The sequence below is a fragment of the Antrostomus carolinensis genome, unplaced genomic scaffold, assembly GCF_000700745.2.
Source record: "Antrostomus carolinensis isolate BGI_N321 unplaced genomic scaffold, ASM70074v2 scaffold16291, whole genome shotgun sequence".
Classification (NCBI taxonomy): Eukaryota; Metazoa; Chordata; class Aves; order Caprimulgiformes; family Caprimulgidae; genus Antrostomus; species Antrostomus carolinensis.
Window position 1 is genome coordinate 23,685 of NW_010294952.1, and position 25,365 is coordinate 49,049.

General features: G+C 40.9%; 1 protein-coding gene across 1 annotated transcript; it reads right to left on the reverse strand.

The window, feature by feature from the left end:
• Nucleotides 1-12,153: 12,153 nt before the first annotated feature.
• Nucleotides 12,154-25,202, reverse strand: GAN (gigaxonin; the record flags this gene model as incomplete). The annotated part of the gene is made up of 8 exons (XM_010177817.1): nt 12,154-12,335; nt 13,114-13,223; nt 20,658-20,786; nt 21,304-21,440; nt 21,762-21,911; nt 22,997-23,109; nt 23,598-23,719; nt 24,985-25,202. Coding segments are annotated over 8 exons (1,161 nt in total), but the record flags the coding sequence as incomplete, so codon positions are not given.
• Nucleotides 25,203-25,365: the final 163 nt, after the last annotated feature.

Sequence of the window (25,365 nt, forward strand, 5' to 3'; positions counted from 1 at the left end):
GCTGGGGAGGGAATGAATACACACAGACTTCTGCAGAGAGATTTTCCATTTGTCTCCCATGTTATGCACCGAAATCCCTTTTTGAAATTAGAGAAATAAAACAGATTAACCTGAATTAAAGAAAGACAAAAGAGGAAACGGAGTTGGGAGGGAGAAGGAGTATGAGGTACAAGGTGGGTTGCTTAAATGAGGAATACAGGCAAGCTACTCAGAGGAACACATGTAAAGCTGAGAAGACACGATCAACTGGTAGAGAAGAGCTACTCACGGGATGTAGAACCAGGGGAAGACAGTGCACCCGTTTTATCAGTATTTAACAGGAGGAAGAAGAACACAAGGAACAAACTTCACTGGAAAAACAAAGCAGAAACAGAGAACCTTTACCCGCAGTCCTGACCACGTGGGCATTTATCCCTGAATTGCCATGGAAGCAGCAAACTCAAACTCACACAGAGACACACAAGCAGTGGAAATGAAAACTCCCTCGGACTGGATTTGAGACGTCACGGGTATTCTTTACTGTAAGCACCAGACTCACAACCGAACAACACAGGAACAGAAAAGCAAGACCTACATCTACCTGGAGGGGCACAGCAAACCCAAAACGCCCGACATGCTCTAGAGCAGAGAGGTGCAGACGTCGTGAAGCGTGCCCCAACGTACCCCACAGGGTAAGTCACACGGGCGGGTTTACAGACAAGCTCCAGTTGACAACACCATGAGACTGACAGGAGGGATATGCTTTGACAGCACATCATTCAGAGCCAAAACACCTAAAAAACTGATGGGCGAGCCCGGGGGGTGGGGGGAAGGATGAAAACCAGGGAACAAGAATTGATTTGGATGCAAGATTCTTGGGCAGCCATTGAGTACAAGTTCTCCTAACCTTGGAGCAAGGACTGGATTTGGAAGGACATAAGAGGCGCGCGTCTTTTGTATCACAAGGAATTCAGCTCTCTGGTGTGCTATATTGCATAGTTTGATTGAGGCTGAAGAGCATTTATTTTTCCTTGTCTTTATTTTTCCCTGCCTTTAACAGAGGTAACTCAACATTGTCAGGTCAGATAATTCCAAAGCCTGGCCCCAAGCGATTCATAGATTCGGTTCTACAGCAACTCAGGAAGATTTTGGGGTGAGCACATAAACAAATAAAAGCAAAAACTCCATTCCCACACAAAGGACAAAAAGACCCACAGAAAACACACACACATAAAAAGCCTGTAACAGTAAACACATCTGTAATACAGAATCCAAAGCACGACAGTTGGGTCATGGGAATAAACTTCGCTGTCAAGCCGCATGCCAGCGATGGTAAACAAGACCAGGTGAGTGTTCCTACCACACCACACTGACTTTTTTTTTTTTGGTAAAAAAAGCAGCAATGTATTCTGACAATATCCTGGTAATTATCAAGATCTTAAGATCTGACAGAATGCTCAGCCTTTGCGAGAGCAGCAGCAATGTGGCCTTGCGTTCCAACACCCTCCTATCACTCAGCTCATGGAATCCAGGTATCATAACTGGATTAATGGATGCAGTTGTTATTTCATTTTCTTACACTCGAACAGAATATTTGTACAGTACAAAGTCAGATTAAGTATATCAGTCATCATTCATATAATAAGTATTTCAATTCTTTAGCCCAATCCTACAAGATTCATGGTACTTAATAAACATGGTTTGCAGAGGGAAAAATCTGAAGGTAGAGCACCTAATGTGAAGAAATTTAGCTTTTTCCTTTTGAAGGCGAAATTAAAACAAATCTCAGTTTGTCAGGCTCCCACTTCAGATTATTAAACAGTAAGCATGCAAACTGGGAAACAGTTACACATTTCTGTTTTCTCAAAAAAAAAAAAAACAAAACCCCAAACCAACAAAACCCCCCCAAAAAAAACAAAAGTGGAGGGGAAAACCAGGTGGCCAGGAGCTCCCCAGTTCCTGAGGCCAATACCTGCTGTTCCACCTTGCAGCAATACTTCCAGAGCCTCCAATATTTTCAGATTTAAATACAACGAATGCAAAATATTACATCTCCTGTAACACTCAGCCCATAAACCTTTCTACCTTACCCTTCTGAAAGGGGCAGGGTGGACTCATCCTTACCCGTGCTGCCAGGGCACAGCTGCGAGGCTCAGAGCCTGTGCAGGGACCTGGCAGTGAACGGTGCTGCTCTTCAGCCTGAAATAGAAAGATGAAGGATTTGCCAGCTCAGAAGGGTTCTCCGTGGTCCCTCATTTATTGGCTGGTTTTCAGACAGTGCTGCAGGTAATGCAGATACTCCTCATGAAGGCCACCAGCCAACGTGTGAAGTAGGAGAACGACAAGGCAGTCTCTGGACTTTTCTCAAAAGGCTGAAGGGCTCTTAGATTAACACAACTGAGAAATGCCACACCACTGAGACAGTGAAGCCTAGAAAAAGGTAGCAACCTGATGTTTGGAGATGGGACAAGTTCAAACAACAACCCCTGACCCCTCCTGCTGCTTCAGACAGGACAGGAGTATAATTTTTTTAAAAATTTTATTTTTTTTTAGTGTCCTCCACAGAATGGAGACCTTTTTAGCAACGTTAAATTACCACAACCCTAAACCAAACTGATGATGCAGATTAAACAAGAATAAAGACAGCACACGTGCGTGCCCTCTGAAACAAGGGCTGAACAGATGAGGGCTGAGACAAAACCCATACCTGGCCCAACACCCAGATGCTCCGACAGCCACACAGGTCAGCGTGTCCCAGACACAGCCAGGTCCTGGGACCAAGCCCAACAAGATTAATATTTACAGAACAGCCACCACGATGCCAAGAGAAGGCTCTGGAATTAGCAGCTAATTGGTACAGTCTGCAGAGACACACACAGCTCCTTGCTTTATCTCTACTACTTGTGCATGGCCAGTAAAATGTTTGCTACATTTAATTCCAAGTTAATATGAGCTGCTACTTACAATTTTAGAGGAAAGTGTTTCCTGTGAAGCATTTCTTGGTTTTGCCTTTATAGAGAAAGAAAAAAAAAAGGCAGCATTTTCCCACTACATTTTGTATTATTAAGGCCTCTGACAGTTTAGAAGCTGTCTTTATGAAAAGGGATGGTTTTTTTTTTTTAAAAAAAAAGGACTGGATACTAAAAAAAGAAAAAAAGAAACCCAAACCAAAACCCAGAACAAACAAGAGCTGATTATCAGCTTACATTGGTACTTTAAGAAGTCAAGCACAGTGTAAGGAATTGAAAAATATGTCAAAATAGCACCTTTAGAAGCAGAAGAAAACACGCTTTTAAAATTTTAATTCTTCAAGCTAAGCAAACCCCTGCACACTTGAATATCCCAAAGGAATGGGCAAGCACAATCTCAGGTATAGAAGGTGGGTATTTATTTGGACAGTTTTTCCTCTGTAGGTGAGTAAATGGGGAACTCCATGGGAAAAAAACAACCAAAAAACAGATTAGACATTGCAGAAAAATCAGTGAATCTCAATGTTGAGATAATGGATCAAGTTCAGAGGCAAAACAGTGCAGAGTAGAGGCAGAGAGAAAACTGTGATCTGTCCTTTAAAGAGCAGACTTCTATTTTTTTTTAAACAGATTTTTTCCTATTTAAAAATTGCCAGGACAGTCTTTCAATTGCTTCTCTCATTTACAAGTATAATAGTTACTTTCAAGTAATATAAATTTTTATTTACTTTTTACAGCAGCTGCAGGTCAACCTTGGTCTTTTTGTACAGAAACATGCATTTAAAATGAAATTAAAGTAAACTGTCCTTGGACAATGGCATCATCCTGCCCTGCTTCTTGTCTGCTTTTAGTTTTTTATTGAAGGACAAAATGTAATTTAAAACAAACAACAAAAAAAGAGATCTGACAAAGTGCAAAGGAAAAAAAATGAGGTAGCTGGGAATAGGGGCTTTTCCCCACAGACAAAGCTGCATGCATGGGAGTGGGCTACACATGTTCTACCTACAGGACTGCTTACAGATGTTCAGGTGATCTCTAACCTGCTGGCAGTAGCTCTACAAGCTTGATAGAAACTCATTTCATTGTGTATTAAACGTTCTCCCGACAGGCAGTGAGTGGAGTTGAAGGATGCAGAGATGGGCAAAAAGCCTGGGCACAGAGATCAAGTTTGTGTGGACGTCCTCCAACCCACTGCAGCTCTTTCTAGAGATCACTGGCAAAAAGCAATGCATTGAGAAGTGAATTCAGGGCGAGAGTGAAAGCAAAATCCTGTTCATAAGAGGAAACAAACCAACCGAGACCAGAATGCAGCATCCTGCATGGCCCAGGAATCTGCATCTCCTGGTTTAACAGGGCTCTGGGGGGCAATTCTCAGCCAGCCACAGCCTCCAGTCCCCTCGGGCACCCGACACTGCAGCTGGGGAGCATCCCAGTGGTGTTCCTGGACACTGAGGGCAGCAAGGGGTGGCAGTTACACCAGCTCTGTGCCAAGAATGGCCTCTTGCCCCCTCGGATATGCACAGCAGGGACCACGTGCAGCGTAAGGAGAATCGTGTTGTTTTACTGATACTATTCCTCCCCCTCTTAACCCTGCAATGCTGCCTTCTAGGAGTCCACCAGAACACAGCCTGCTGTTTCCATTTAAACTACTATATGATACTCACCATACATTGCAAAATACAGTCTCAGACCCTAAAATACAAAAAAGTTTCAACAGAAGAAGCAAATCACTAGGTTCTGGAATTCAGGGAGGGAAAAAAAAAAAAGGCTTAAAATTGACTTAGCAGCTGTTTCCCCAAGCAAACAAAAGCTAGAACAGATCCAGGTTTCTCTAAGCAATCCAGAATAATTCTTTGAACTAGTTGAAGACCAGTTCTGAAAGAGTTTGAAAGTATTTCAGAGGGTACTCCCTGGCTTCTCTTCAGAAAGAAACTCTAACAAGAGCTTTAAAGAACGTCAGCTCTTTTCAACTTGACCACCTTGCCAGACACCCCAGTGTACTGCTTTACTTATTCTAATAACGAACCAGACTTCGTTTTTTAAGACCTAAAAATAGCAGAAGCAGCAACAAAGATGCTAATGCTTTCCTGCTATCATGTGTAAATTAATAAAACAGATGCTGCCTAGCCAAGGCTTCAGCAAGTGAGATCGTTGAGGTGAGAATCTCAAGAACAACCAGGGATGAGGTTTTGGTAGCGTGCTGCCTATCGCATCCTGAAATGTGGACTTTCCAGAATGGCTCTTGCTTTCATCAGGTGCAATATTGTTCCACAGGATTTTTTTCTATTCTGAAATTAGTAGAGGTGACAGCACGCTAACAGCATGCACAGAAATTATACTTGTAAAAGCAGCCCACTGTGCAGCCTGCTTAAAGGGCATCTTTCAGGATCTGACTGGGTTTCGAACTACAGATTAAATAAATTTGCCCTTGACAAAAAGAGAGGATGTCTTAGCATTAACTAAAAAGAAAGGAAAGAGGAAAAGCAAAGGAAAAAAAAAAACCATCAAGGGCATTACTACATGGTGATTCAAAAGCACCTAGTATTTAAAAAAAAAAAACAAACCAAACCCAACATTTTCATGTTTTATCAATAATGTTACCAGCACTGGGGATGCTTCTTTCTATCCCATTCTTGTAATCAGACCCATCAGCTTTTACAGGGACTCAGTATAATCTCATTTCATTATGAAAATTCAAGGGCACAGGTAGAACAGGCTCAATGCCATTTACTGATGTGCTCTGGCAGGTGTTCACTACTCACATGAAACCCTGCAAAAATACTGGGCAACGAGATTTAGTCTTTTACATTGAAAAGTTCCAATCTTCCAGCTCACTTTTCAAGACATTTCAATAGATTATTTCAAATAACCTTCAGATATTATTCTAAACAGATCCTTTACGTATTTCAATTGTTTTTATAACTAATAAGCAGCTACCTAGAATAAGTTGTTTTTAAAAATATCTTTAAGATTTTGCATCACTAACAGATTTACAACATAATCACCTGTTGGTAGCAGTTTATAGTTTAATTCTGCTATTACCTTTAATCCTTTTTAGCAGGTGTTTATCTAGTTAGGCACTTTGCATAGTTTCAGTCTATTCTTTTAGCTTACCTGTTCATTAAAAAATTTGAGAGAACTGATTACTGGAGTACAACAGCAGTCAGATAACAGAGTCATGCAGGGCACAGCTGATCACAGATGTCACCTTAACGCCTGGCTGCAATCCTTCCTACAGTAAGGAATCTCCCGGGGGGGGGGGGGAAGGGGAAAAAAAAAAAAAAAAAACAAAACCCAAAGGGATAACCAAACCCACAGGGATGTTGGAGAGGAGGTGCCCAAACTACTGATAAACCTCAAAGCAGACAGATGTGACCTCTACAGAAAACGAGCAGTGCTTCACCTAAATGTTCCTGACTTCACAGCGATATCCCCAAGTCAGCTTTTACTGCCTCACCTTCCCAATCTTTGCTGACCAGACCAATCTCCTCACTCGTCTTTCCCAAGTGGTGAGCTACGGAAACACAGACCCCGTTCCTGACTTCACAGCAATATCCCCATCAGCTTTTACTGCCTCACCTTCCCAATCTTCGCTGACCAGACCAATCTCCTCACTCGTCTCTCCCAAGTGGTGAGCTACGGAAACACAGACCCTACTGAGGCAGCTCTTAACTCCAGTAACAAACCAGGAAGCACAACAGAAAGTGGCAAATGTCAAAAGGCTACAGCACTGCTGACTGAAACACGGGCCTGTGCTCCTTCCTCACGGTGCAAGGAAACACTCCAAGCTAAGATGGAAATAGCAACTCCTAACTGCAAAACAAACGTGGGTATAATTTGGGGGTTGGAACTGGATGATCTTTAAGGTCCCTTCCAACCCAAACCATTCTATAATCCGCACCCCTCCCACCCACTGGAAGAAGCTGTTGAAGTACTCCAAAGAGTTAAGAGAACACAACCCCCAAAACCTTGATGCTAACGTTAGAGGCTGAAAGGATCCATACCCCAAATTAAACAGGACTCCTTGGAAAGCACCGCTGTGCACCAGAACGTACCTTAGTTACAATACTCAGTAGGCCTGTCCCTGGGTATAGTCACACGTCTGCAACACAGCCTTCCTTCTGCAGATAAGATTCATTCACACAAATTGCACTTTATCTAAATATTCATAATCTTAAACACCAAAACCTGTTGTCAGCTGCCATTGATTATATACGTGCATGGCACCAGTACTCTAATAAAGCACAAAGTGTCCATATGCATCACATGGAGTGATGGCTCAAGGCAGCTGTGAAGAGTGACACAAACCTGCAGAATGGGATTAAAAAAAAAGTACAGATTTACAGTGTGTTAAATAGCATTCATTAAAAAAAACAAAAAAAAACAAACAAACCACTGCTCTTTTTTGGAACACAGTGAATTTTAAGCATCTCTAGTTGAATTATTGTTACATACAGAGGAAACCAAAAGTTTGGCACTTGTAAAAACTTGCATTTGTTATTGCATCCTGCACTTTGCATGGCACATGCGCGTTACCAAAACCCATGCAGGCTGTACGGCCACAGCACTTATGGAACCAACCAGAGAAACTGCAGCTAAACCAGGGAAAACCACTCTCAAAATCCCTCACTTTTGTACTTGTGCATTTACCAAGTCACGTAGGCACAAGAAATATTGCAAAAAGGCAATTAAGCTGCCTGGTGTTTTCTGGGAGTTTATAAATCAGCCAGGTGCTTCCATAGCTCTGATGAAAAACCTCCTGTTTTCAGCAAGAACCCTGCTCCACAAGGCAGGCTGTGCGATGGGCAAGTTTTGTGCAGCCAGAAGAAGAAGGGGCACAGCCTGCCCACGGTTATTACTGAGCTGATTTTGTAAATTCACCTTTGTTTTCAGTTTCACTGCTATCCTTTTGTGCAATCTCAAATTAATTTGCCTTCAATTTAAAGATGAGGTACCCTCAAAGCTACGGCAAGTCACTTGACTAAGAACAGCTGAGTTGATACAGCATTTTCAGAATAAATAAAACTTAAGGAATGGCTGGTAAAACATTTGAGGACAGGCAGACCTTGGTGTGGTATAACAAAACAGAATACTCTTCACATGCCTCTTCTTCAGGTTATAAAAACAGAAAGGATGAGAATTTGGAATCCAACACTGACTCTTTAGGAACACGAGCATCTCACAAGGCCAGGTAAGGAACAGAGACCAGGCCAGGCGTGCGCCTCCCTAAGAAACCCAAGAGATTTATTTTATGGCAGCAACAGCACTTCACACCTTTGTTTCTGTAACCACTCCTTCTGCTGTGCAGAGCAGCCCCAAGACTAGATGCATAAAACAAGCACAGAGGCCGCTGTTGTGTGCTTATGGTATTATCTCTTTTTTCCTCACTTGTACATTCAAACTGTTGATTTTACCCTTAAATTAGCAATTCCAGAGTTTTTCCAAAAATAACCTGTGGCACAAAGGAAAAAATAAGAGGAAACACTTTTGAGGGGAATTGTGTTAAGAGGTGGAGAGAAGGAAGAAAAGAGCCGTTGCTGTTCCCACCTTCCACAACCCCTACCCCTGGTTTGGTGATTTTCTGATTTCAAAGGCGGAGTTTGTCTAGTTCTACAGCAGAGGAAAGGAAAGAAAAGGAAAGAACAGAGGCCCAACCCAAGTCACTCGAGTCAGAAACGTGACCCAGCCAGTCCTCCTTTGGGATTGTGCTGAGCTTGACTCAACGTGGAACCACCTGAGACCTGCACCCAGGGACCCAGCCCTGATCTGAGGTGTGGTGGGCACCAAGTTGGTGGCACTCTTCAGCGATACAGACATTGGTCTCAAAACATCAGCATTTCAATGCTGTGATGAACTCACAACCCCAGCGAGGCACCTGGTGTGGTAAATCAGTCAGGAAGGTGCCTAAAAACCTGATGCTGGCAAGCCAGCAGACTGCACAGACAGCTGGCTACAAAAATCATTCCAAAAGTCACCTGTGGGGGAACTGGCTGAACCCAAGTGCCAATTCATGGGCTGGAAGGAATTAAGGCTACTGTGCCAAGCAAGGACAACTTGAATTTCTAAACTGCCAAACCACCTAAGACCCCGGATTGCAAACTGTGAAAATTCCCAGTTGCTTCCCATGTAGCTCAGCCATCACATGCAGGGGTACACAGCCGCCAGCAGAGCAGGGACAGCTGAGGTGGTGGCACGTACCCGTGAGCCCAGTTCAACCTGTAGCCGTTCGCATGTTCAACACGCTCAGGAGACTGGTGACCTTCCTCCACTCAGCACCTCTGGTTTCAAAGCCTACCTGCTCTACTGAAGTGGACCATCTCTCTCCCAAGACAAGTCAGAGGTTGGCTATCTCTCTCTCATACACCACCACCTGTACAATCACCACCTTGGCTTCAAAGCTTTGCTCAAAACTGAGAGGCATCAAACCTGGGTATTGCACATCTCAAGAGATGCACTTGTCACCAGGCTTGTAGATCAGAACTGGACAGACAGACAGACACAAGTCAGACCCCGAAAGATGCATCCCTTCCCTCCTACACACACACAGAGGCTAGAACATCTCCTGGATCGGCCCCACAGACAATGCAGATGGGGAGAGATCCCCATCCCCTTGGAGCAAGGCCAAGGAAGCCAGTTTTGAGATCTCAGGAGTGCTTAAATCTTCAGCTCGAGCATGCACTCAAAACTCCAGGAGACAACGGCTCTAGAGACTTGGTCCTTGGCCACTGACCACACAGAAAGTGACGGGAGCACACGTGTGCTGAGACATTAAGTCTGGAACTGTTTCAGGTGAAGAGGCTTAAACTTCTTGCTCAAATCTCACCGAGTGCACTCGCAACACACTCCAATTACCAGCAGATTTGTTTGTTTTGTTTATGTTATAAAAAAAGTAAGAACACCTACTGTTAATCCTACTTTTAAATGTAAACATTTGGTTCAATAACTTTAACTGCAAAACACTGCTAGAATATATATGATTTGGATTTATTATGTGCATTTATTACTTAGATTTTCTGGATGCTGAATGCCCTCAAGTGTACTGGGAAGCTACAGGGACTCAAAGATAGCAGCCTGCGATATTCTGAATAACATTTTCAAAAGTTTTCTAAGCTATTTAGAAAACTGAGCTCAAAAGTGAAATAAATACTTAGGAACATTCATCACTTTTGCATATGGGATCTTGGCACTTTGTCTAAGGAAAAGAAATTGAACAATGTAAGACTTTCAAAAAAGGGAAGTTTTACAGATAAACTAACAGCATTTGATTTATTTTACAAGACAGCCAAGGATGGAAATAGTGGTTCACATTTCTGTAGTAAAGCATTATATATAAATTTAAAATCTAAAGACATATATATATATATATACACACACCAAGTTTACTGCAATTCATAAATATATAAACTTTTTAATATGGCAACTAATATAGGTCAGAAAATTGATGTATATAGTTCAAGTTTTGCAGCACTTCAGCATTGTAAAAAATAAAAAAATAAATAATGGTCAATGGGTTGGCTGCTGCCCTCTTTTTGTTTTTTCTCCTCACCCCTTTGCTCAGAATCAGACTCATTCCAACCAAATATCAGTGCTATGGAAGGACTGAGCAGAAGTAAGTTTCAGAATGTCTCTTCAAGGAATATTTAGTGAAATATAACTATTTGGTACTAGTTTGGGTTTGTATTTCAGCATATCTAAGAAGATCCAATAAGGATGACGAAGGTTTACACTGACAAAACTGAGGGCAGAGATTGCCTTCTCTGAGGTCCACAAAGTTGCAGAGTGGAAACTCTTGTACGTAGTTATAATACTGGTTATACAAAGTCTCTTTTTCTGAAGGGTAGGAGGTCTTATTTCTATTTCCATCTCTCTCAATTGATTCCTTTTAAATAAATACAGGTTACATCCCACCCATCACAACAATAATGAAATCCAAAATTGAGGTAAAAGTGTTCTACCAGCTGATCTTGACTATGAACAAGAGTCAAATATCGCTACTGATGTGAACAAGACTTAGTAAGAAATAAAATGCAAGATATTTAATTCTTCAATATAACCACACCATAAAACCCAGCTTTCAAAGTCGGACAGCAGTAAACAAGACTGTACCTTAGCACGGAAATCATTAGTAAACCAGCTTTTGATCCCAATTTAAAGTCGCTGTACAAATTTTCCTTAACTCTTAGTCCAAACATCACGTCTTCTGCAAAACAAATATATCCTTGTCATGTATCACCTTTGTTCTAACAGAGATAAAATTCACCTTTCCATAATCCTCAGCTTTAAAAACCATTCTTTGTTAGCAAGTGATCTGAAGTAAAAAGGAACACAACCTATTTTCTTTACTTTGTCAAGTTTTGTTGTCTTTTACCAAAAGCAGCAAACATCATTAGCTGTTCCAAACACCATTTCCCTTCTTACTTCAAGGAAACAGCCACCCAAGCCCACGCAGAAACGCACACCACCCATCTGGGCACCAGCTCATCAGGCTATTCAAACGACAGCGTAGAAAAAACAGTTTACTTCTCTGCAGTATACTGTATCCATTTCAGATTAGTCCATTTTAAATATATTAAAAACATTTGTAGGAATGAAAACATTGCAAATGAATGAAAATTCATATCTATACACCTCCACCATTTTTAGGCACAGACCTTAACTTTTGAGGAAGGACTAGAAATAAAAGGTGCAACAACCAACATCTCCTACGGCATTGCGGTCAAACAACAGTCTCTGCAGTATACCAGGGAGGTTGGTTATCGTATAGCTTCTGTGGATTAGAGCTATCCAGTCCCAGATAGCACGTGTATTCTTATCAGTTCCCCTCAGGGGAAATGCATCTTAATTCTTTTTTGCTTCTCAATAAACTTCGCTGAAAGAATACCAATTCTCACCGGTTTCAGACAAAGAAACCTCCTTCAATAACATGGTTTAAATTCCAAATGTTTACAACTGAAGGTGTTTCCTTGATCCCCCCTTTTATTTTCCCCCCCTCTCTTCTTTTTAATGTATACTTAAGTTATTTGTTCCCGAAACAAGAACTGAGACTCAAGCTTTTTAAGCATTTAAAACAAAAACAGTTACCATACCAAAGCACAGCATACAGTGTAAGTTTCAGCTGTAATTTCTCAGCTTTTCCTTTATATAGAGCTATATTATGGTGGACTGCGCAGAGTTCTTCCAGTCTCCTCCACTGTCAGCATCGGGATCACGGAGAAGGAACGCGAATGCGGAACAATCCTTGTTGGAGCTGCAGTCGGAAGAGTTTGCAGTTTGCGATCCGCAAAGCCGCGCAGCCAGTACGGCGAAGGTCCGATGGAAACAGCGGTTTAGTGCGCTGCCAGGTCCCCGTGCTCCTTTTAAATTCTCTAACATAGTCATAATTTGTACCTGAATTCACACACGCACACAAAAAAAAAGGATAAATGCTTAAAATGTACCGTAGCTGTCACTGCATTTCACCTCTAATAAGGCAAATAGGTGAGCAAGAGCAAGCACAGAAACACAAATAAATTTCTGGATTTATGGTGGAAATTATTGTCAAAAGGAAACTACTGTGGCATTTCTTATCTACTGAAATCCAACACATCTGGGATTTTGCTCTTTCATGTTTTGCAGAAAGCCCTGTTACACACTCATGTATGTACATATGGCCACAAAAGCATGGAGTCCTGTAGTCTTCCAAATGCTTTTGCAGTACGTGGCCAGATGCTGAAAGCTGCGTATTGAGTTTGTTTGTTACCACACATTTATTCGGTTGGGATTTAAAGCCAAGAACCACTATCACATCCATATGAACCACTGGATGATGTCCCTAAAATGCAGAAGCACTGCTTACCGCTGCAAAGATGGGAGACACAACCTCAGGCACTAACACTTTGTCTTATATTTAGTCAAATGTAGTAACATCATCTTAGAATTGCTCTCTTCTGAGCTTACTGCTAATCAACCAAATGCTTATAGCACTGAATTTGTTTCTGAAGAGCTCCAACTTACAAAACCAACCTGTACTTTTCCGTATGTCCAGCCTAATTCCCCTGAAGACAACAGTAACTTAGCAGAACATAGTCCCAGCCTTTTATTCTAAAAAAATTTGGTCTCATTAGTGCCAGGTAGTTAAAAGACTGGAAGAATATGAGCAGCAGAAGTTATTGGCTCTAATTCTGACCTGTATCGAGATCTCCAATCACATATATGCTCGCTCCAATGGGTACAGCTCCATACACGAAGGAAGAACTAGTTGGGATACATAGGTTCTGGTCGTTTAGATAAATCCACCTGCAAAATAATAATACAAAAAAACAGAACAAAACAATTTTTATTGAGCACATTAAAAAAATTCCAGGTTCTTTTTGCAACTGCCATCTTTGAATCAAAAGCAGAATGTACAAGTTCCAAAAAACTGTTGGGAACAGTGTCTAGTTCAGGACAGTCTTGGCTTTTTCTGTCCAGGAAAAGCAATTGGTGCTGCTGTTTGGGAAGCTCAGGATACTTTATCCTTAAGTTACTTTATCTCAGAATTGCTCCACTCATCTGTGTAATCTATCTGGAATAAATTCTTCTTGCAGCCACCCAGTGTGACCTTCTGGAATAGAGCAGGCATATAAGAGAGTCTCTTCTACAACAGCTATGCCACTCTATTTTCCCTATAGAGAAAATTTTAGGCAGCTTTGTCTTAAAACCAGTAGACTCACAAAAACATGTAAGTCTTAATAGTCCACACTAGTGGAAATAACAAATTGCTATACAGCAAGGCCTTGTTATTAAGCAGTGCCTTCCCCCACATAATTCCCCAACTTCTCTAATTGCACTTTATCAGCGACAAGAAGTCCCAAGTCCAGTAAGAAGAATGCAGCACTTGGCAATACTTAAAGAAGGGATAAGACTGGAAATCAAAATGGTAAGGGATCTGGGGAAGAAAAAAAATGCCTGTTACCTGGAATTGGAAAAGACCTTCCTGATAACGTGTCAGGCTCTTTCCAATCACTTTCTAGCTCCTACTATAATCTTACAAACCCTCTATGCTTGATGTCCCATTTATCTAGAGTTCTCAGCATCCTCTCTATGGTTCTGAAACAAATTTCTACAAAACGCTGCTGCACTCCTGCAGATGCTCTCAGTTACTCTTTACAGACCCTGAAGACATACACATCAATGCTATATGTTAGGTGACTGCTCCTAGACCTTTTAATAAATAGTTTACAGAGAGCAGGAAAGTTTGAAAAACCTTTGAAAAGCATCCCATGTATTTTCACATCTGTGCCTGGTTAATTTGAGGGAAAAAGTTAGGAAATATCCTCACAGATACTACTGACCTTTGAAAATTCTGCATTATCTTAACTCATGATTGAGAAGTAAGCCTCTCTTCTGGCCCTGAAGGACAGGCTGCTACACATCAATTATCTTGAAGAGAGAGATCTATTTTTAAAGGCCAAAGGAAAAGATTAGCTGTCCATTATCTTGTCTGTGCTATACACCAAAGGATAAGATTCTGCAGAAAGCAAGGGAATGGTTTGTAGCTGTCACAGAGGACAAGAGATGAACTGAGAACAGAGAAAAGGAGAAGTCCTCTACAGTGATTTGGGAACTCTGTTACAGAGCAAAACACCTTTCACCATATTGCATTAGCTTCCTCTCCTTACTGTGGGAAGAGGACACTGTGTTTTTGCTGCTTTTTAGCACCAAGTTACCTAGAATTATGAAAACTGAGTAACTGGCAGAAAAATGCAGGAGGATGACTGCTATTTCTTTTTCTTTTTTTTTTTTTTTTAGATAGTAAATATAGGAATATGCTGAAGAAGGGATAAAAACAAAATGAGATGAGTTTAGTCTAGCTACTGATCAAGTCTGAGCTTGGAAAACATGTGATTTCAGGAGTTTGTCTGAACTGGATAAATAAAGTTTTGGGGTTTAAATTAAAAAAAAACCAAAACAACACAAAACCAAACATCCTCCCCGACCCCAACAAACAAACGACACACAACAGGGCAGGACCCAAGTATTTTCCTACTGCACATCAAGAAAGGAGAATATTAAAGTATCTGGAGTTGCTTGTGAAAATTCCTTCTCAACCTTTCTCAGTGCATATACTTTAAAAAACAGGCACAACTTTTCAGGAACACTTACAGCAGCTTTAGCATTTAGAACTAGGAAGGAACAAAGACAGGAAGGGTAAGAGGTCACGTTTCATCAGAATTTGACTAAGCTCCAGCTTAACGTGGGTTGTGCCTGCTGTTTGAACAGTGTGGAAAAAACACCATGACAAAAAACCTCACAGTCTTCAGGAATTTGGAACATAAAACTCTTGCGTACTTCCCTGGGATGGCTCTACTCAAACTGAACCCCAGAGCAGCAGGGGAGGAGGCAGGTACCTCAGTACCCACAGCCAGAAAGGATTGCTCTGTATCTCAGTACCCACAGCCAGAAAGGATTGCTCTGAAACTGAAATATCTTTCCACTCAAATTAAAAAAAGGGGAAGGAATCCTGATTTTTTTTTTTTTCAGTCTTAAAGTGATATAAACAACAACAAAAAAAATCCGTCCATGTGGCTGAAATTAATAAGCAGGAGAGTAACTTTTATTTCCAAGTGGGAAGCGAATAGAGATGCGATACAAACCCAACATATTCCAGACACGACACCTCGAGCTCACACCAGCTGCGAAAGGATACCTACAAACGAATGAAAACCTTCTCCCTGCTCCTCTCATCTGACAGTGCCATCACTCAGTCTGTTAGTTTTCTAATTACATTTGCATAAGCAGCTTCTTTTAATGAAATTCCTGCACACTGCATGGGAGAATCTTCCTAATCACACATACTATGTCACAGGATTATTTAATTTACTACTTACACACTGCTGAAGCATTTCCTTATTTTTTAGATGTTCCAGCAGCAAAAAAAATATCTTTAAGGTGTTTTTACCAAGTATTGCTTCTGAACAAGTATCTCTCACTTTTATCCCCCTCAACACCTGCAATTTTTGATAATGCTTTTCCACCAGGAGCTCATGCAAAGAAGGAAGAAAGCCTACCCCACTTACAGACCACCAGTGAAAGGCAGCAGCAGCAGCTATACTCAAGGACAGAGCTCCACCAGCAGCTCTTGCAAAGAATCTTAAAGCTACTTTGTGCTCTATTAAAAATTCCAAATATCCACGCTGAAAAGAAAAGACTGAAAAGAAAAAAAACAAACAAAACAAAACACAGCGTGTACAGAGATCATCCAGTTCTCCACACAGCTACGTGATGCAAACCAGCAAATTAGAAACTATCAACTGCACCAGCAGGAAAGACTGACCCATCAAGGTCTTTACTGTGTAGTTACAATTTCCTGCTTTTTATGGAGTAGGCCAACACGGGATCATCAAGCGAAGGTTACCCTTACATCTCCATCCCACACTTTTATGTCTAAATCTATTTTTAGCTTGATCAATATTTTTAAAAACAGGATATAATGTACACAAAGCTCAATCTATAGCCTTGAGAAAAAAAAACAACCCTACATCCTGAAAAAACCTGCAGTCTGATGCACATATTTTCTATCCTCTGTTCACTTAAATTCACTCATGCACATGACTCGAGAGACAGGCTGACAAAACATTTATTAATTGAAAAATCTCAGTTACAGAAGTACTTCAAATACGAGAATTATTTTCTACATTATCCTGTCCACATTTCATGTGTACACTACTATTCTGTCTCACTTCATTTATTTTATTACTTGTTTATACAGTACAGCTTAACAGGAGTCTCAGTGTTTATTTTTTCGCTAGTGTGAAGATCTCAGCACATCCCCAGCCTTTAGAAAAGTCTGTGTCATGGTTAAGAATAACAATTTTGAAAGACTGTGCTCTGTGAGTTATTCTGGAGTAAGTTACTGTCAAAGTAAGCAACATTAAACAAGTTAAACTTCTGTCTTTTAATACAATTCAAGCCAGAACTATGTTGGTTTATATGAATTAGTATGTTTATATACTGATGTAAGTACATACTTAGACATATACACCAAGTAAAGCCCATAACTCAGATCCTCATGGACTCCGGATTCCCGGGATGATGCTGGATTCTGTATTCTCAGGTAATGAGAGCTGATGCACATACGAAAAATGATGCAGATCACACACATGTGCACTGCTGCACATCACTGTAAATCAACACTGTCTGATGGCTGAACTCACAGGATAAAAAATTCTTTCCATTCAAAGAGAAAATAAGTATGATGGAGTTCCACACTTACTTAAAAACAGCTGGAAAAGTCTGTAGCTCATTATGAAGTATGCAATACCAACATGTAATGATTAAAAAAACACTCTGAATTTTGGGTTGAGACTAGAATTTAGTCTCAGTTAGAACGAGCTAGAATTTATATGCTGTGCTTTTGACCCACTGCTGCTAAATGATCTTGCAAATATATTCCTCCTTTCCACAAATCTCTCTTAATCCAACCCTTTTGGTCTTCTGTCAATAACACACACACACAGTCAATGTGATATTTCAGCTTAGACAGTTCCAGTATTATTCCTCCACTGTCACTACAAAAAGAACACATGCTGTGGAGTCTGAAGGTGCTTCTATCCTTCATGATGACTTTTTGAAGCTGCTGGTTTGAAGGGCAATAATTACCTTTATTTGTTTCAGAAACTACTGCTGAGGAAATAAAAGCACTTATCAGTTATAAATTAATCACCCTGTAGCAACTCCATAATGTTTAAGATGAAGAATCAGTCTTTGCACATATCACATTGACTAGGCACTAAGGAACTGAGAGAGAGATACTGTCCACCACTGGTAAAATCTACAGCATCACTGATGCTTTACTCCTGAGCGATGATGCACAGCAGAGCATGTGCATATGATACCCAATGCAAGTGGAATTGCTTAACTAATCAAATGCACACATCAGTATTTAGCATCAGGTTTTCACAGACTTAAGAGAAGCGCATTATTTAAGCTTTCATCTTTCACTCAAAGTGATTTAGATTTGTTTTCTGCTCTCTCTGAATCAGCCCAGGAAATAATGCCCTCATGTTTTCCAGACAGTCAACTTGCTTTCACTTGGTATTTACTTGATATTTGTGAAACATTATTATAATGAAATTATGATAATTTTCCAGATTCAATCTTACTTCAAAGAAGGGTATCGGACAACAAAGTATTTTGTCTCAGTATTTGGCAGGTAGAAAGATTTGCTAAATGTATTTTGAAGGGAAGTCCCTTTATGGCTATTTTCTCTCTTTTCCATGCAGGTACAACTGCTCAGGTCTCCCAGTTGCTGCCACCGCCACCCTGAAGGGCATTGCCCTGCGCAGCGCTCCCAGGGTGCTGGCATTGGGGTCACTGTTAGACCCCAGGAGCAGGAACACTAGCAGAACATGGCACAGGAACGCTGCACCCTCTCCTGGCCAGTAACACCCCTTCTGCCTCCTGGGGCTGGAGCCAGGGAGCACAAACCCCAGCCAGCAGCACCTGCTGCAGAGGCACCAGTGGCCACTGTCCCAGTCCTCACTGGCCCCGGATCCCAAAGGAAACCACAGCACCTGTGAACCACCCGCAGTGCAAGCACAAATTTATGCAGAGTTATATCTCTGAACTTGAATCCAGTGCAGTGGCAGAGCAGAAAGGCAAAGTCTGAACATCTCGGCTGCCCTCACCATGTCTCCTCCAGCGACTCCAGACTCGCACTACTTGCTGCTGCTTCACCTTCCTCTGTGCCAGCACAGCCCTCAGGCCACACACACAACACCCGGGGTGCCAGGACAAGACCTGAAGCAGATGGATTTTTATTATAACTTTACTTGAACCCTGTAACACCTCTGGGATGCCACCAAGCAAAGACACAAACTCGTACGTTAGAAATACTGCTGGGCAGGCGGCTGTGCTGCAGTCAGCAGGTGGCACCAAGGACTCACCTGCAGCACTCGGGCTGGAACCTCCCAGCTTTTTCAAACTCCAGTTTGTGAAATCTCAGTCTGTATCAACCAGTGAAATGGGTTGACAATCACTGGCGAGGAACCATCAGCTATTGTATGCCACCTTTTGAAGAACAGAATCAGCCTGGGCATATTTCAGGCAAATCAACTAAAAATAGCAAGTAGGAAATAAGGGAGCACTTTTTTTTCCAGAATTTGTTTCCCTTTCAAAGATGTTTTGTCAAAAAGTTAATTGGCTTTTAGTATTTCCCCACACCCCCATAGGGCCAGAAAACACTAGAGAGCATCAGCAGCAATAGCCTTTCTTATCTGTCTGCTTCCTATAACCACTTCAGAGAATGTTCCTTCTCCAGCTTCAGTTGATTATAGCTAGTTTAGACATGACTTTGAACAACGTAGAAGACCTCTTCATACAGAAATTAAAATCCCTTTACATCCACATCTTGCAAGAAAATTGTATAGTGAACTTACATCTACTATTCTGTTTTTGTGGGCTTTCAATACAGGTCACAGCCATAAATCAGTCTTGATGTTGTAATACAGACTTAATCACCTGCACTGTCAACAAGCCTTGAAACACCTGACCACCAAGTCTTGGTTCAATTTAGTTTATATATATAAAAGAGAATAATACAATTCACAGATATATGCAAGAAAAAAATAAAACAACACTGGAGGAACCAAAGCTTGTCAGTTATGACTGGAAAATAAGGAGATTATACACAAAATTCTGTCTAATGTAACATTTTGAATAGTTACCACATGTAGTGAGGTGAATTCCAATACCACAGCCAAGAGATAACAAATGAAGTCATCAGAAGCAGATTCAAAACAAACAAAAAGAGATTAGCCATGCACAGTGTGTTGAGGTGGCTGGGGAATGTATAGCATCCATAGTGTCCTTCCTATGGCAAAAGCCTACGTGGGTTCAGAAAGCAATCAGCTATAAATGCCTGGAACAAAAATGCATGAAATTTCTTATCTCTAGCTCAGGAATTCCCTAAACTGCAAATCCCTGGAGGTAGGGCTGGACCATGGAGAGTTACCCCTGTTTACACTTAGGAAGAAAAGCTGACTTTTCTGCACAAGAAAGCTGGGGAAGGACTTTTCATAAGGGCAGTTAATGACAAAACAAGGGGAAATGGGTTTAAACTGAAAGAGGGGAGGTTTAGATTAGATATTAGGAAGAAATTCTTCACTGTGAGGGTGGTCAGACACTGGAACAGGTTGCCCAAGGAAGTTGTGGATGCCCCCTCCCTGGGAAGTGTTTAAGGCCAGGCTGGATGAGGCTTTGAGCAACCTGGTCTAGTGGAAGGTGTCCCTGCTGCTGGCAGGGGGGTTGGAACTGGATGAGCTTTAAGGTCCCTTCCAATCCAAACCATTCTATGATTCTACAATACTTACACTCCTCCACGTGCACTCACAGGAGCCCAGGGCACGCCTACAGGTGGGGGGCAGCAGCACCCCACAGCTGGGGAAACTGCAGGGTGCAGGGGAAGAACCAGGCAAACTGCCTGTACGATCAAGGGGTTCCTCCTGCTCAGGGGCACTCAGGACTGACACGGTGGCCCAGGACTTTAGGTTTGGTATCTCGGAGGGACAAGCCACTGAAGCAGATGGACCTTTGGTAACAGCCATACTGGATCATAAAAGGTGAAATGAGTGACAGAGATGCATGGCACAGATCTAACATGCTTTGAAGTGCTGGAGCAAGGAGAGGGGGAAACAGACAAGCAAGAGTGTAATGCACATATTTCCTATGTTTATAGCTGCAGCTAGTTACCTTTTAAACTCGTCATGATAAAATTCAGACTTGCACGTCACCATCTCGCTGGCTTGACTGTCATCACGACTTCTGACCCCACCAAATACATAAAGCTCAGAGGCAACTCCACAGGCCACTGCTCCAAATCTGAGAATCCAAATAAGAAAAAAAAAAAAAGGCAATATATCAAAACCATTTCACATATCCTTCTGAATTTTCCCCATTTTTAACATTTACTTTATTTATATACACCCCCACCCATATATTCAACAAGATGAGTCATGAATATGAATTGTAAGCACCTAATTCAGACCATGTAAAAGAACAAAACGGCAAAGTATTTATCACCGAAAAAAATTCCGAGGTTCCAACTGGACTACAGTTTCTAGTTTTCATTTTGCATCAGGGAAGTATTGCTTCAGGAGCTTCAGAAATACATATTGGGTGTATTTCTATAAAATTCCTATTTATTGCTTGGATATTTATCTTTACTCAGCCACATGTTAACTACAGGCCACCGATTCAGAAAGACACGGTGAAATTCACAGGGCCTCTGAAAGTCACCTTCAGGGACTCATCAGAAAAAGGACAACTTCCTTTCATGAGCATGTTAAAAAGAAGGTTGTAGGCAGCAATCTAGTTTCCCCCTTCCACTTTCACTCACCGTCGCTCTTTCAGAGGACAGATTGCTGTCCACTGCTGAGTCCTAGGGTCATAACACTCAACAGATTCAAAGAGTTTTCCATAGGAGCCTCCACCCATTGCATAGATTTTCTTCTTCATAGCTGCATAGCAGCCAATCTTGTGGAAAATAGAAAAAGTACATCTAAAATTACACACAAATGCACAGTATCAAGAGCTCAAAACTAACTATATACACACAGGTACGTATTTGAGTTGCCTGTATCGCACATCAAATAATACCATGTATAAAAATTCTCAGCCACAGTTCTGTTGTGCTATATAAAGAAGTTGCTCTCCCTCATTTCATACTGAGACTATTTGTTACAACTTCAACTTGAAGCAAAAGGTTGAAAAACTTATATATATATATACACACACACACATAAGTTGGCATTATTTAATAATAAGTAAAGCAATAACATACAATGTAGCTCTTACCTTTCTAACCATGGTCAAGTCTGGCTGCTTGGTCCAGGTCCGACTATAAATATCGTAGCTCTCCATAGAGATTAGCTCCCTTTCACCATCCTCACCTCCCAGAATGTACAGAATTCCATCAATCTCCACCACACCAAAATTATGTCGTGCCTAAGGAATATTAATGAAGTCATCATTGTAAAACCTAACTGCCACTGTGAATAAATCAATACAATCCGGTTTTCAGCATATCTGTCTGCAAAGTGATACTGGCATCAGGTCTGGTTTTTCTTTTGTTTTAAATGGTGAAGGATTAAAACTCCAGAATAAGAATATTAATTTCTTCAAGAAACAAAACAAAGGATATTCAAAAAAAGAGAGAGCAGCAAAAGCTAAAGAGAGCCCAGAGAAATCAAAGAGGAGAGCCTGGCTGTGTTTCAGTTTGCACAGTGGTGGTCTCCACGATGAAGCTGTTGCTTTCAGGTCTCTACAGTAGCAAAACTTGGACCCATTACCCATGAGAAGGCAGCTCTTCTATTTTGTGCTTTGGTAGCACAGTTGCCCTCAGTCTCACTCACAGTAAGCAGGAAACTTCATGCACTGTAACTACAAACACAGCCAAAACTACAGGCCTTTGCCAACCAGAGACTTTAATCCTGTGGCAAACAATAATTTCTTAATAAACACCCTATGCTGATTTAAGAAGATAAAAACACAGGTGTATTAAGGATATATGTTTACAAATAATAAACTGATACTTTCTGATGGAATGTAAATATGAAGAAGGAAACATTAACTCAAACCAAACAAATATAAATATGTCTCTGCAAGCCAAGCTCTGTATGTTGTCCAGTCTCTATCTTTTCTGCACAGTCCAACCCCTTTGTCCATGTAAGTTTTCTTGTGTACAACGCAAAGGAAATGTATGCCTATTTTTAGAAGGCACATATAAGCAGAATATTAAGTATATTATACGACTGATTCCATGTGGAATTGCTGAAATTTGGTAGTTCGGCTTTACAGCTACCTCTTCACCAATAGTTTAGCTTTTCCAGATCCAGAAGTCACTATCAGACCACAAGTACAACAAGAGGATATAAACAGAAGGCAGTCTGCAGCACGGTTTTGAATGTGTGAGATGCAAGTGACTGGAGATTCAGAATGAAATTTTGCAGAACAAAAGGAACATTTGGCCAAAGTAAAAAAAAAAAATAAATAAAATATATCAAATCCCAACAGTTAGAGAGTGATCTTGCCTCATTCATTGGTGGTAAGGAACTCCATGAATTGGTATCTGGATCGTATTTCTCTCCAGAGCTTAACGTTCCCTTGTTTTCATCCTGACCACCAAGCACAAATAAAAATCCTTCTGTAAAACAAAACGTGATGTGATCTTAAAAACAGGATTCACATCTGTACACTGAGCAAGACAACGTGACTGGTGAGCTATATCCTAGAATCTGTTAAGAGATTAAGACCAGTCACAGGTCAAACTCTGGACTGCAGAAGATAAAGCACGTATTTTATACCTGGACTCAAGTCTACTCCTGCAGGTACTCTTCAACATATTCAGTGATGCAGCAGCTAGGAATTTATTTAAGACATGAAATACTCCTGGAGTGACCGATGCAGCAGATTCCCACAAAATGTTGCAGGAATAGTGACTTTAAGACACTCAGATGACAGGGATTTTCACAGAATAAAGTAATATTTTGGGCAGACAAAGGGGAAGCATGAAATAACCCCAGTGCAGTCAATCTTTAAGAAAAAAAATATTATTATAAACTGTATCTCAGATTTTGAGGCACTGGTAAATTTTCATAATATTGACTTTACAAATACAAAGTTCCCCTTTACCTGCTGACAATACTCCATGATTGATCCTTGGAATACTCATAGGAGCAAGTTCAATCCAGAGCTGTCTATTAGGATCATAAAGAGGACACATACACCGCATCACTGAGGTTGGTTTCCGCGATCTGAACACAACGTGGGGAGGGAACAAACAAAAACAGAAAGACAAGACAGAGTTTTACAAGTTCACTGTTAACAACTTGTGTCCAAAACTTGCTTGTTCAAGATTTACTAGATATTCATGAAGTGTGGCATTTCCCTGGTAAGGAGAAGACCCCCAAACCAACTATTTGTAAATTTATCTTTGTACAGACTGGAGACATAAAAAGCAGATGCATTTCATTCACAACTGTATCTGCCCGTTACGTTTTTTTATGAAGGAACTTTGAACAAACTAAAAAGAACTGATAGGGAGTATTAGTAATGCCTGAGTAAAGCAATCCACAAACTGATGTGCAAAGTATTATTTGAGTATTTTATTACACTTCTAGAAAGAGCTAACATCTAAGTGCTAAACTTATTTAAATCAGGCAAAACCCTCCCCTCTACTGCAGGGTGTGGTCAAGAAAAGAAAGGGATTATTGTGTGGAACAGGAATTTTCACCTGGCACAATTTTCAGATGCACCAATAATGACTTTTTTTGGGAACCACAGCTATTATCACAGAATAGCTTAGGTTGGAAGGGATCTTTAAAGGTCACCTAGTCCAACCTCCCTGCTGTGAACAGGGACATCTTCAAACAGATGAAATTGCCAAGAGCCCTGTCCAACCCAACCTTGAATGTTTCCAGGGATGGGGCATCTACCATCTATTCCAGTGTTTCATCGCTCTCATCGTAAAAAAATCCTTCCTTACATCTAGTCTAAATTTACCCTCTTTTAGGTTAAAACCATTGCCCCTGCTCCTATCACCACACACCCTGCTAAAAAGTCTGGCCCCATCTTTCTTACAGGCAGTTAAAGCACACATTCATTCATTATTTTTAAGATTTAGTATAGATGCTTTTCAGATCATTAGAAAAGTGTTTCTCCAATGTTCTGAGCTTATTTTGAGTAAAGTCTATTCAGTTAAAAAAAAAAAAAAACCCCAAACAAAACACAATCAACACTCACTGAACAAACAACACATCCTACTCTAAGTGTACTACATGTTGAATGTCAGAAAGCTACCACAAAATAACTATTTATTGCTGAATCATTCACAAAGGTATTTTAGGTGTGTCGGACCAACTTAAAAACAAACTCAAATGGTAGAATAATAATAATAATAATAATAATAAGCACATTAGGTGCACAAATTCTCTCTACACTGTGTTTTCAGACATGCCACGAACGCTAAACGCTTGTGTTTTCCTATCTGTGACGACCTGCAATGCCACTTCTTACTTACACTCGTTCTTCTCCACCAACAGTGACTATACACTCCGAGTAACCCCGGGGCTTGAAGGAGGCCAGCATCGCCTCTCCCTGCTGCGGCGGCGTGAGGGGGATGTTGTTGCATTCTTTGACGATCTCCCGTACCAGCGGTTCGCTCATCATCTGCTCACGTAAATATGCTGCATCTAAGCCCGAAACCCACACTGCTGACATGACATCCTTCATGTGAACCTACAGAAAAGAGAAAAAATGCCAGAAAATCCCCCAAACTTTATAGAACGGCACTAAGATGCTTGTATATACAGGTGCTTCTATATTTATCAAAACCTTAAAAAAGTATTTTTGATATTTGGAAATAATAGCAAAATCTGCAACACAATGTTATTAAGAAAAT